Source organism: Balaenoptera ricei, chromosome 12, assembly GCF_028023285.1.
Source record: "Balaenoptera ricei isolate mBalRic1 chromosome 12, mBalRic1.hap2, whole genome shotgun sequence".
Lineage (NCBI taxonomy): Eukaryota > Metazoa > Chordata > Mammalia > Artiodactyla > Balaenopteridae > Balaenoptera > Balaenoptera ricei.
Window position 1 is genome coordinate 28,606,824 of NC_082650.1, and position 13,874 is coordinate 28,620,697.

A 13,874-nucleotide genomic window follows, 5' to 3' on the forward strand; every position below is an offset into this window, starting at 1 on the left:
CTACTTCTGTAATCTTGGTGACTCTGGGCCTCCGTTTCCTCATCTGTAAAATATAAGAATAGTGCTATGATAGTTCATGCTTTTATTCTGAGCACCTCCTGTACATTTTCAAGTAAGAAAAACAGACCTCAAGAGAAGTTAAGTGGCTTACTCAGGCCACATAGAGAGTTAATGACAGAACCAAGATTAGAATTTAACCAACAGCCCTCGTTGTTGGGGTTTTTTTCTTTTCAATAAAAATTCCTACAAAGTGGGTATAAAAAAATTGCAGATATTAATTCTTTGGAAAAGGTAGATATCAGGAGGTATATAAATAGCTTTAAAAATAGAGCTCTACTATATCACAAATTTGCCTTATTTAAAGCTGGTGTGCTACTGCAACAAACATAGATTGAACATTTACTTAATTTTACATTCATTCTTCAAGTTTATAGAAATATTTGGGGGAGTTGTTTGCATGGCCCATTTCTCTTTTACAAAGTTATTTATGAGTTGTTTCTTCTTGGTAAATCTCCGTGTAATCACTGGAGGCACTGAAAATCATTCCATTAATCATTCCTTTCATGTTTGTCTCACTGCATCTAAACTTAAAAGCATCACTACGAAGTTGTGAGGGTTTGGGAAGCAAGAGTCTCCAGATTCTGATCCTTTCATTCATCTCCTTTGCTTTGCTCATCTTCCTCTCTTCATCCCCTCCTCTCCAAATCAAGGGTATCCATGAAGAGGAAATGAAGTCACAAAACAGCTGAGAGGTGTGTGTGGACAAGAGGGAAAGAAGGGCAATCATGCTCCTTGGCCTTGATGGGGGGGTGAGGGTGCTTATGGGCTGATTGTCTCATAGCCTTGGGCTTTTTTGTTTAAAGATAAAGTGAAACAAAACAGCTCACAGAGACACTTCCTTCTTCCCCCTCCTTCTGCCTCCATACCCATATGGCGCGCTGCTGCTGAGACCAAGGAATGAGTGAGTAAAGGTGTTGAGAAGTGAAGTATTGGTCCTAAAGAAATAAGTGTCCTTTTACAGATCAGTGTCAAGACTTTGTAATGTGGATCTCCTACTAATTTGTGATTCATAGGATTTGAACATAGGTTAAGCCAACCTTTGCATCATGAAAAAGGACTTGGATATGCCCGCTACAGTAATGCAGTAATACAGTAGGAAACAGGGCAGGAACCATGTTTAACCTGCTTAAGACAGACTTTCTGAGGACATCACAGCACCCATTTCATATGAAAAGACTATTAGAAGCAGGTTTGGTAAGACCTGCACATAGTAATATGTTGTTACTCATTTGTCAGGGTCACAACAAGCAAGGAAAAGTAACACTGACGTAACAGTGATGTATAATTCAGTCTGACTTCCCTTCCCTAAACCTCTGGAGTAGACTTATATTCTGATTAGAGCCATTATGTTGGGTTTTTCTAATCCAGTAGTTTTACAACATTTCATATACAGTTGGCCTTCTTTATCCACGGGCTACGCATCTAAAGAGTCAACCAAACATGGATCGAAATTATTTGGAAAAAAAATTCCAGAAAGTTTCAAAAAGCAAAACTTGAATTTGCCATGCTGGCAACTATTTGCATAACATTTACATTGTATTTACAACTATTTGCATAGCGTTTACATCATATTAGGTATTATAAGTAATCTAGAGATGATTTAAAGTATACAGGAGGTTGTTAGGTTATATACAAATACTACACCATTATATGAGGTACTTTAGCATCTGCAGATTTTGGTATCTGTGCAGGTGGGAGTGTCCTGGAACGAATCCCCCTTGGATACTAAGGGCCGACTGTATAATACATGTATTTAAGGTAAGGTGTTGCTCTTGCCTTGGGCAAAGAGAGAGAAGTAATACTTAGACCATGTAAAAGAAGCATCTGACCTTTAATCTGATGGCTGTGTTTGGAATTTATTTCATAAGTCTGGGGAAAAAAACTGAAGAAATTCAGTTACAGTTGATGCTTTCTGAGAGGTTTTGACGGTTTTCTTCTGCTCTATGGGCTTGAGGGCAGGTAGACTATTCTGCAGTCTGCGTTAGTCCTTGAATTTAAATTTTCTGTGTGTTTGTACTTTTTTCCCCAAACACATTTTAACTGAGTCAGATCATCTTCAAATAGTCGAGAAAAATCCAAGATTGGTTCTTTTGTTGTTCTTTGAAATAGCCTCACTTACTACAACGTTCAGGTTTTGCCACTAAGTCTCCTTGCCCTTTAACTCTTGTTTTCATTACATGCTTGATTTAAAGCTATATAGCCAGCAATAATATTACATAATTATGGTCCAGAAAAGTACAAAATCCTCTTGAAATCTTTATGATAAGAAAAGTAATACTTGTTTAAAGGGACTCAGTGCCAAATCTTGCTGAAATCTGATTGTGAAGGAGGAAATCCAGAAAGGCAAAACAAGTTTCAGTAGAGATAAGACTGGGAAAGCAGTAGTTACTCAAAGAAGTTAAGACTGAAAGAGACAGTTGTACTCCTTGTCTTTCATTTCATTTTGGTTTTTTGTTTTCTGGGGTTTTAAAACTTTAATTAGGTAGATATGGTATATCTCTTTCATTTGTATGTAATTCAAAACTTTAACGTAGTAGTGATTTATATTTTCTATGTGAATTTTAAGTAGATCCTTTCCATAACATGTAATTATCTGTAAAAAAAAAAATTTGCAAGTCTGTCTTATAGCAAGATTAAGTTGATTTCTAAACTACTGTCTTATATCAACCACCATTTTCCACAGTATCCTTTCACTTGGAATTAATGTTCAAACTCTAGAGGAACTATCTAACACTCAGAGTATAATCTGGCACCACTGAAAGTGCTTATTTGATTTTCTCATGGAGGTGCCATTAATAAAACAGATATACTAAGCAAATTTTGTAGATTCAAAAGAGCTTGCAGATTAAGATTTAAAGAGCTTGCAGATTTAAAGATTTAAAGAGCTTGCAGATTCAAAATTTTACACATAGTTCAGTGAGTAACACCATGAAAATACAGTGTACTGACAAGATTACAAAGGAAAGATGCAGTGTTGAAAGGTAAATTCAGAACTTAAGTAATATAACATAGTATTACTGAATTAATTTAGGCTGACTCACAACTGATTCTTTTTGCCACACACCTGAAAGCTCACTTTATTTACGAAGAGCGCTTAACCAATCTGGAGAGCTGTTTCCTTGGTTTTCCATGGGAGTGAATAGACAGACACTTGTGATAGACATGCTGATAGACACTTGTGTTCAGAACAGGCATGCTCTCTCCTCATTCATCCAGTTGGTGGGTTTTCAGCATGTGAATATTGCCTGTGTTGTCTTCTGTGATTTGTGATTTACTCTTTGTTCTTCTTTCACAGCAGTCATTCAAGTCCCAGGATTTCAGACCGGGCTCAGAGTCTATGACACAGTAAGCAGCTTTTCCTCCTAAATAATTTGCAGTGATAAATAGTTGTTGTTTTTTTTAAGGACAATTTCTCCATTTCCCTCTTCATAACACCACACTAAAAAAATTATGAAATGCCTATTTCGAGGCATTAAAGAAAAAAAGCTAATACCCAGAACATTATCATTGTATATGTCTTAGAAATGCCTAATGTAAATGAGCAATTTTTGAAGTATTTATTTTAAAAGATCTCTAGGAAGTTTTTGTATTTTTTTGATACTTGCTATATTACTTGATAACATAAATAGAAAATCTCTCTCTTACCTCAAAAAAAAAAAAATACCAAAAACCTTTGCAAAGCACTTCTCAATTTTTATCATTGCAGATCATTTTGTACGTAATTTGAAGCCCTGACTTCATATTCACACGTCACTAGCAAACTATCACATGAGTGTAACAACCTTGAACAGCTCAGGTGTCTGCTATGCCCTCCCATCCCACCGCCACTTTCCCCACGTTGGGTGCATGCCTACACACATGTGCACACAGAGAATCCCTGCTGAATGTCCTTCAGGAAAATATTGGGTTGGCCAAAAAGTTCGGGGGTTTCCATAACATCTTACAGAAAAACCCGAATGAACTTTTGGGCCAACCAATATTTATTCGTTAACCCTGCTATGCACTTTGACATTTTGAAGAATATGTCTCTTCCAGTTCAGAAATTCTGATTTAAATGACACTCTAATTTACAGGAATTATCAGATCAAACCGTGCATTATTTTATAATATTTCATTCTACAGATGAAAGACAAACAGAATTTTTAAATGGTATTTAAGAGTCACAGAATCATGACCTAGAAGATCCCTTAGAAATTCTACATTCCCTCTGTTTTACATTCAGGAAAACTAAGAGGAAAGACCTTGTGCAAATGTCACAAGGCACATTTATGTCAGCGCTTGAACCAAGCAAGACCTAAGTCTCCTGATTCTCAGACTACCGGGGTGTGTGTGTGTTTGTTTTTTATACTATATTCAGTGTTATTGGGCTCCTTGGTAAGATACCATTTTGTTGTAAGTTTAAAATATCTTTCTTTTTGAGAGATAAAATTATATTGATGATTATATGATTATATATAGCCCTGTATTACATCAGAGCACAGCCACTCACATTATCACATTTGAGTCTCCCCATTTCCCTGCAGACCATTGCTCTGACCCCTCTTTTGCATGTGGAGAAACATGATCTGAGGGAGGTAGTAAGAGGCAGACCCAGTAACAGAACACAGATCCTGTGTTTCCCAATCTGCTGTTCTTTCCATGCTTTCTCTCTGCCTGTCACACGACACAAATACACATCCCAGGTCTTTCAGTTTTGTGTTTTTGTTATATCTGCCAGGTATGTTTTCAGTTCCCATCTCTGAACAATTGAAATTTTGCGTAATAGTTGATCATATAATAACTGACTCTGAGGAATATATTCAATGACAGATCACCCATGTAAAAAATACGCTGGGTCAGTGAGGACAAACTCTGTTTCAACAACCAAAAATGACCATATTTTAATACATTATGGGAACAGTCCTCTCTATGAACATTTTTATAAAATTTTTTAGAACTTTTATCTAATATGTGAATGAAAGGTTCTGTAGTCACTCTGACTACTTTGGATATGTATTTTCAGGTGACAGAGAGATCCACACAATGCTCTCCAGATTAAAATTCAAAAAAGCCTCAAAAACCATCCCAGCTTGTTTCTAAGGCTGTCAGGGTAGCTTGGCTTCTCTTTTTGAACATAGAGCACTTAAGAAGCTTCTGAAAATAAATTTTCATGAGAAGTTCAGATATGTCTAAATGCTCAAGTTCATCTAAAGCCTTTGGGCTTTCCCTGTACTCATAATTTCTTAGAAGTAAGGATGAATTAAGATACATTTCTCATGACTTAAGAACTGTAGGCAAGTTGAAGGTGGAAATACTATAGCCCAGTATGTCATTTCTTTATTTCTCTAATTTACTGAAATGAGTCCATTGTACCCAAGTAAATGGATAGAGGCTAATTTTTTTGTTTCTTTGCAGCCTTGCCATTCAGTTACTAACATCTGCTCATTAGTTGGTTGACCAAACTTTGTAAATGAGCCGCATAGGACTGCCTCTCACCACTTTCCACTTGAATTTCTTGTCTCATTTATACTTTTTAATTTTTTTTCAGAAATGTCAATCACTTCTGTGCAAACAATTTTTACACATTTTAATAAAGCTACACTCTCTTATCTTAAAAAGATACCAAGAAGAAACTTTTATAGGTTAATTTAAAAGCATTTTCTTGAAAGTCTTAAACTTTTACCTTTTGTATCTCATGCCCCTATGATGTTATGATCTGCTGCCCAAGTCAGAGTTTGTAATGAAGCTTCTACAAATATGTTATAATCCATAATTAGTATTAGTGTTCCCTAGTTACTAATATATTTTATCTTGAGTTTGTTGGGGTTTTTTTTTAAACATAGAATGCTTTATTTCATTAACAGGTTTGGTCAGAGAGAAGTTAATTCAGATGGTCAATAATATTAAAGGCCTTTATTTGTGAACATTCATATGTGAACTGAATGAATGAATGAATGCAATCTCTTCTTAATGTAGTGCAGCCATAAGTGTTAACTCCAAGTATCCGATCTCTCCTCCACTATATATTTTTCCATCTTTATAATAATCCTATTCCAGACTTCTTCAGTTTCTTCTTCTTTTCATGAGAAGAAATTAGTTTACCTTTTTCCCCTAAAATACCCTACTACTTGCAACTTTTTTTTTTATTTCTTCTTTTGATTATTCACTTTTCAGCCTTTTTCTCCTCCTCCCATTCCCTGCCCTTTCTGATATCAAAATTATCCATTGTCAGGTGTGTGACATCACAGAGTTCCTTATATATTCTAAATATGTTCTTTATCAGATACATGATTTGCGGATATTTTCTCCCGATCTCTGTTATGCCTTTTCATTCTTTTAACAGTAGCTTTTGAAAAGCAAACTTTTTTTTATTTTGATGAAGTCCAATTTGTCAATTTTTTTCTTTTATATATCATGCTTTAGTATAGTATCTAAGAAACCTTTGCCAAAGTTACAAAGGTTTTCTCCTATGTTTTCTTGTAAAAGTTTTATAATTCAAATTGGTTTCATATTTAAGTCTATGATCTGTTTGTGTTAATTTTTGTATATGATGTGAGGTTTGGATCAGAGGATTCTGTTTTGTTTTGTTTGCATTTGGATATCCAGTTGTTCTAGCATCATTTGTTGATAAAACAGCCGTGCCTCAACTGAATGGTCTTTGCACCTTCATTGAAAATCATTTGTCATTATAAGGGTAGGTCTGTTTCTGGACATATTCTAATCCATTGATCTACTTCTGTCTTTACACCAGTAACACATGGTCTTGATTACTGTAGTTTTATAATATGTCTTGGAATCAGGTATTATTGGTCCTCCAGTCTTGTCCTTTTTTAAAGTCGGTTTAACTATTCAGGGTCCTTTGTATGTCCTCATCAATTTAGAATAAGTTTTTCAGTTTCTACAACATAGGCTTCTGGAATCCCAATTTGTATTACCTTGAATCCAAAGATAAGTTTGGGGAGAACTGACATGTCGACTTTCAGTCATCTGACTCATTAACATGAAATATTTCTCCATTTATTTAGGCCTTCTTTAATTTCTCTCAACACTGATTGTTAGTTTTCAACGTATAAGTCCTGCACATATTTGGCTGATTGATTCCTGCATATCTCATTGTTAAATGGTATTATTTTTCAATTTCAATTTGCAATTGTTTGTTGCTAATTTATGGGAATACTACTAATTGTTGTATGTTGATCTTGTATCATGCTACCTTACTAAACTATCTTGTTAGTTTTAATAACTTTTTGGTAGACTTCACCAGGTTTTCTATATAGATAGTCATACATATAAAAGCCAGTTTAGCTTCTTCTTTCCCAATCTGGATGCCTTTCCTCCCTCCCTCCTTATTGCACTGGCTAGAACCTCCAGTACAATGTTGAATAGAAATGATGAGAGTATATATTCTTATCTTCTTTTGTCCTGAAGGGAAGTGAGTGGGAAAGCATTAAGTCTTTCACCACTAAGTATATCATCATAGGTTTTTTAATAAATGCACTTTATTCCTTCATTTCCTAGTTTGCTGAGAGTTTGTATCAGGAATGGATGTTGGATTTTTGTCAGATGCTTTTTCTGCACCTACTAAGATAATCATATGATTTTTCTTTTTAAATGTGCTAATATGGTAAATTACATTGGTTTTCAAACGTTAAACCAACTTTTCATTCTTTGAATAAACCCCACTTAGTCATGGTGTGTTATCCTTTTTATAAATTGGTGGACTTGATTTGCTAAAATTTTATTTAGAGTTGTTTGTATTTTGTTCAAGAGAAATATGGGTCTATAGTTTTATTTTCTTGTACTGTCTTAGTCTGGTTTTGCTATCAGAGTAAGCTGGCTTCATGGAATGCGTTAAGAAGAATTCCCTCCTCTTCAGTTTTCTGGAAGAGTCTGTGAGGATATGATATTACTTTTTCCTTTTGTAATTTCTATTTATTTATTGATATTCTCTATTTGATGAGATGTTGTTCCCAAACTTTCTGTTAGTTCTTTAAGTATGGTTTTCTTGAGTTCTTTGAATGTATTTATAATAGTGGATTTCAAGTCTTTGTCTAGAAAGTCTGATGTCTGGGCTTCCTAAGCGACCGTTTCAGTTGATTGCTTTTTCCCTTGTATGGTGCATACTTTCTTGTTTCTTTGCATGTCTTGTAACCTTTTATTGAAAACTGGATATTTTGAATGATAAAATGTGACAGCTTTGGAAATTAGATTCTTCCCCCTCCCCAGGGTTTGTTGTTGTTGCTACTTATTGTAGTTGTTTGTTGTTTGTTAACTTCTCTGAACAAATTCTTTAATTCTTTAGTTGTAATGTGTTTGTCCACAGGAGTCTTTGCTCAGTTATATTAGTGATCAGCTAATAATTGGAAACCGATTTCCTTGAACACCTGGAACCAGTAGGTCCCCCAGTCTTGCCAGGTAGGGGCTCTGTGTGTGCTGTGCACACCTTCAACACCCAGCCAGTCAGTTGACACCTCTGTCTTAGCCTTCACTTCCTGTTGGCATAGAGCGTTAAGGTCAGCCAGCGGTGAGGGCTTAAGGCCTTCTCAGGTCTTTCCTGTGCATGCACACAGCCCTACACATGTGTAAGACCTTCTAGACCCCCAGGACTAAGTCTGAGCTTTTCAAAACCCTCATGGACAGCTTATTCCCCCAGCTTTTCCTTTAAAGCTTTTAGTTAGTCTGTTGTTTGCCTACTGTTATCCACCACTCAGGCAGCCCTGAAGTTAATTGTAATTGCCTCCCAGGGAAAAGGCAAGCTCTAAGATAAGTCAAATGCAGACAGCCTTACAAGTGGTGTCTTCCAGGAAACCACCAAACAGGTCAGATAATGACAATTCCTTGGGAATGAGGCTTTGAAAGAGCTCCAGCCCTGTTCTGCTTCTTCCAGTGGCTGCCAGTTTGCTGGCTTTCACCATAAACACAGGCTCTTCTTTTCAAGGTACCCACAGAGCCAGACAGTGGGGATGGGATAAGGTAAGTTAAAATGCCACAAAGCTCACTGTTCTTACCAAGTGTCAACCATTCTTCTTGAATAAACATTCTCTGGGTTACTACAAGCTATTGGCTAATTTCCAGAATCTAAAAAAGTTGATTCTAACCATGCTTGCCAGTTTTCTCATAGCTTATTTGGAGGAGAAATTTTTCAGAAGTCCTTACACTACCATTTTTACTGATGTCACTCTATTTCTTCTTCAGATGTTGTGTAGACTCACCAGTAAAGCTATCTGGGCCTGGAGTATTCTTTTATGGAAGATTTTTTAACTACAAGTTCAATTTGTTTAATAGAAGTGGAGCTATTAAGGTTATCTATTTCTTCTTATATAGGCATTGATAATTTGTATCTTTCAAGGAACTTGTCCATTTCATCCAAGTGGTTGAATTCACTGACATAAAGTTGTTCATAATATCCCCTCATTATCTTTTTAATATTGAAAGAATCTGTAATAATGTTGCCTCTTTAATTCCTAGTGTTGATAATTTATTTCTTTACTCTGTTTTCCTCAGTCAGCCTGGCAAATGGTTTATCAATTTTATTGAAAAGAACAGCTTTGTTTCGTTGATTTCTCTTTATTGTTTATTTATTTTGTTTCATTGATTTCCACTCTGATCTTTATTTTTGCTTCTTTGGGGTTTAATTTGTGCTTCTTTTTCTAGATTTGTTAGGTGGGACTCGAACCGTGTTTAGTCTAGGGCTAATTATTCCTCACTACTGATACAAATCCCTTTTGCGTATTCTACCCAATGCGTTCTGAGTTGTGAGGTTTTCCATCCTGGCTGATGGGAATAGGTACTGTCCCTGGCCTCGGGAAATTTCCTCAGCTGTATATTCTCACCTGTACTCTGCTGAATACTTGAGGAGAACCTTTGCAGGTCTCCAAGTTCTCTCACTATGAAGCTGTCTCCTCTCTGGTAGTCTGTGAACTATAGCCTACCTGGTCTCCTCAGACTCCTAGCACTCACTCAGGGAGTCCGCCAGGCTCTACACAGTTTCCATCCCCCTGTGCTGTGGCCTGGAAGCTCTCAAGGCAGTAAGCTGCGCAGTCATAGGGCTCATCTCATTTATTTTCCATTTCTTGGGTATCACTTTCCTTTGTTGCCTATGATTCAATGTCTTGAAAATTATTTCATATGTTTTGCCCAATTTTTTTGGTTGTTTTAGGTGAGCAGTAAATCTGGTCCCTGTCACTTCATCTTGGATGCAAGCAAAAGTCCAGATGTTGTATTTTTCAGGGTAGCTTTCTGTTAGATCATATGTACATTATGAGAAAGAAAAGGTGGAGAGGATCACACGGTCTGATTTTCCCACAGTGATCAGGGAAAGCCAAAGATGTAAGATAGCATTTAAGTCCTAAAAACCATGTAGAGACAGGGTGAACAAAAAGAAAAGGACCTAGAAGTCAGAAGGATGGCAGGAGCTAAGGCGCAATTGCATGGAAGTGCCTGGAATACCCTGAGACTAGCAGGGTACTCTACAGGGTGGGGGAATGCACAGACCAAAAATATATATATTTTTTTACAATTGGGCCTGCCAGCAAGATACAGTCCAGGTCCACTGTGTCTGTAATCTTACCAGTTGCCCAAATACAAAGATTTCACATAAATGTAGATTTCTTATTTCTTTTGAAGTTCTGGACCACAGCTCCACATTCTTTGCTGGCTTCCATCCACTGGAGCTGAGTTAGTGGTCGCCTCCCTAAGATGAGTCATCCACTCTCCAGATTACCAGGGTCCTGCCGTATTATTCCTGGCTTGCTTTCCTCGCTCTCCTTGTCACCCTGGCAACCACAGGCATTTGAATTTTTACTTTAATGCTAAGGTGTAGGTTCCCTGGAGATAGGCAGTAAGTTATCGATGCTTTTTGCTTCAGAACTCAACTTTTCCTTTCTCTCTCATCATTTTCCTCCTTTCTAGACGTACTTTATTTGTTCTTTCATCTTTGTGGCTTCTGACCCTTTTCCTTCTCAGTCATCTGACTTCATTTTACTTACTTAGACATCTCCATATTAGTCTTCTCGGGCTGCTGTAACAGTACCACCGACTAGGTGGCTTAAACAATGTAAATGTATTATTTTCATAGTTCCGGAGGCTGGAAATTCAAGATCAAGGTTCCAACAGGGCTGGTTTCTGGTGAGGCCTCTCTTCCTGCCTTGCAGGTGGCCAGCTTCTTGCTGTGTCCTCACATGGCCTTTCCCCTGTGCATGTTTGGAGAGAAAGAGCTCTCTGGTGTCTCTTCCTCTTCTTATAAGGACACCAGTCCTGTGGCTTAGGGTCTCACCCTTATGACCTCCTTTAACTTTAATTACCTCCTGAAAGGCCCGATCTCCAGATATATTCACTTTGGGGGTTAGGGCTTCAACCTGTGAAAGAATACAATTCAGTCCACAGCAGTCACTGTTCAGTCCTCCTTATTGCCTGATTTTGAAATTCTTGTACCTTTTTCAAGCTCTGTTGTGATGTCTCCCACCATTCCTAGACATCCTAGAAAGGGGGCACTGCCTTCCATTCTTTGAATTTCCCTTTTTTTTATTGTCTTTGTATTTTCTTTTTTCTAACTTGCATTACTAAACACTCATCCACAAAATATTTGTTTTCTATGTTATTGTTACTGTTGAACCATTGGAAAAGTTGCATTCCCCATCCCACAGGTCAGGATATCACTGTTTTCTTATGCATAAACTTCCTTCACCCCTTCTTTGTCAGTAAGGAATCTCCTGCTCTTTTACACACACACACACACACACACACACACACACACACTTTCTTCTATTTAATTTGATAAAAACTTCCTGGTTTTTCCCAGGCAGCTAGTATTTTTCTGAAAGAAGTAAAATTTATTTTATTCTTGTCCCTTCATACAGTAAAAAGGAGCCCAACCAGCTAAGGTTTATTATCTCTACGTTATTTTCAGTGACTCCCTGCTGCCCACCCACATATATAATTGCTCATATCATCTGTCGAATATTTTTCTCTCAGATCCTCCCATTTATCTCCCCTTTTTATTCCCACTGCCACTTGCCTAAATCCGAGCCCCATCTGAGCTGTTGCAGCAGCTTTCTCACTGGCTCCTTGTCTCCAATCTTCCCCTCCTGCAGTTCTGAGGTGGGCAGAGAACAGAGCCTTGAGGACCGCAGACACATCATGGATATGCAGGGGAAGAAGAACGAACAAACCAGCCGGAAAGTCACCCTCATAGAGGTAAGAGGAAACCAGGAGACAGTCATGTCACGGAGTCAACAGGAAGGTTTAGGAAAGGCATGGTCAACAAGGACAAATATCAAAGACAGCAGAAGTAGAATAAGGACTGAAAAATGCCTTTGGGATTTGCAACCAAGAGGCTGTTTGTGACCTGGGAGAAGACGGTTTTGAATGGAGGGTCCTGAAAGCATGAGTCAGATTGTCTCCAGCCCATAGGGAGAAGGCCCGTCAGGAAAGGCTGCTTCTCCCAGAAGTTGGACTTCAAAGGAAAGAAAAAGCTGTGCAGAAACTAGTGGAAAACACGGGATGTAAGGAAGATCTTTATACAGGAGGGAATGACAAGAATATTTATAACCCCAGAGCAAAGAGCCCCTTGAGAAGAGCCAGTCAAGGTATAGGATAAGGAGAATAATTAAAAGAGTAGAATTTGAAACAAGAAGGTGGGGCTACTTTTTCCACTGAGACAGGCAAGTGAGACAAAATGAGTTTGAATGATGATGTTTTCTGGTGAGAGATAAAGTATAAGAAGGACAGGAAAGGACTCTCTAAAGAAGGCGGCCTTGTTTTCTCTGTTACTAGAAGTGAAGATTGTCTGCTGAAAGTGAAAATGTTAAGCTCTATCACGTACACTTTTATGAAATTGATACTTAATGAGAATTAGATTCAAATTTTTCATAAGTATTTTTAGATTTTGATGGCAAAAAATAAAATCTCATTATACAGAAAGTTTTTAAATCAATAGTTTTATAATCATGGTGTTAAGGAATGACTTTTTATCATTGATACCAGAATCAGAGAACATATTTTGAAACAGGTTTTTAGCTCTAAATAATAGAAACTTTAAAATCATTTATGTCAAAGAGAAAAAAATGCCATAAACAGAATCTAAAAACAACCAGTAAGCTGGGATCAGGAAGAATTTCACAAAATATGTGACAGACGAAGCGTTAATACCCTTAACTTATAAAAAGCTCTAAAAAGTCAAAAGGGAAAAGAAGTATATCAGTAGGAGAACTGTCAAACGGGGTGCATAGGACATTCTTAAAGGGATATATATATATATATATATATATATATAAATAGCAGTGAACATATGAAAAATGTCCAATTACAGTGATCAAATTAAAACAATAAATGAGATGGTATTTTTCCCTCAGAAAATGGCAGCAAGCTTCAAACTGATACAACCTTGTGTTCATGAGAGTGTGGGGAAGTGGGTTTCCTCATATGCTGCTGGTAATAGTATATATTAAAACAATCCTTTGTGGAGTATACCTTGGTAATACTTGTTTATTTTAAGTTTTCAAATTGTTCATGTCTTTTGACCTGAATATTCTACTTCCAGGAATTTAATGTAGGAAAATGTTTAAGTATACATGCAGAGATTCAGTTAAAAGGCTACTCCTTCAAGCAGTGTTTTGAAAATAGAAGGAAAAATATTCAATTTCTATGAATAAAGGATTGATTAAATTATTATTATTATTTTAATTTATTATCATTTATTTTTTTTGGCTGCGTTGGGTCTTCGTTGCTGCGTGCAGGCTTTCTCTAGTTGTGGCGAGCGGGGGCTACTCTCCGTTGTGGTACGCGGGCTTCTCATTGCGGTGGCTTCTCTTGTTGCGGAGCACGGGCTCTAGGCG

General features: G+C 37.1%; 1 protein-coding gene across 11 annotated transcripts in view; it reads left to right on the plus strand.

The window, feature by feature from the left end:
• AHI1 (Abelson helper integration site 1) overlaps window positions 1–13,874 on the plus strand; it is a 215,666-nt gene that overhangs the window by 179,876 nt on the left and 21,916 nt on the right. For 10 of the 11 annotated variants that reach the window (XM_059941146.1, XM_059941137.1, XM_059941140.1 and 7 more), the window contains 2 exons: window positions 3,356–3,405; window positions 12,132–12,234. In XM_059941146.1, coding sequence (XP_059797129.1) covers window positions 3,356–3,405; window positions 12,132–12,234 — 153 coding nt within the window. The remainder of the gene's footprint in view (window positions 1–3,355; window positions 3,406–12,131; window positions 12,235–13,874) is intronic. The other variant, XM_059941147.1, reaches the window with a different exon arrangement.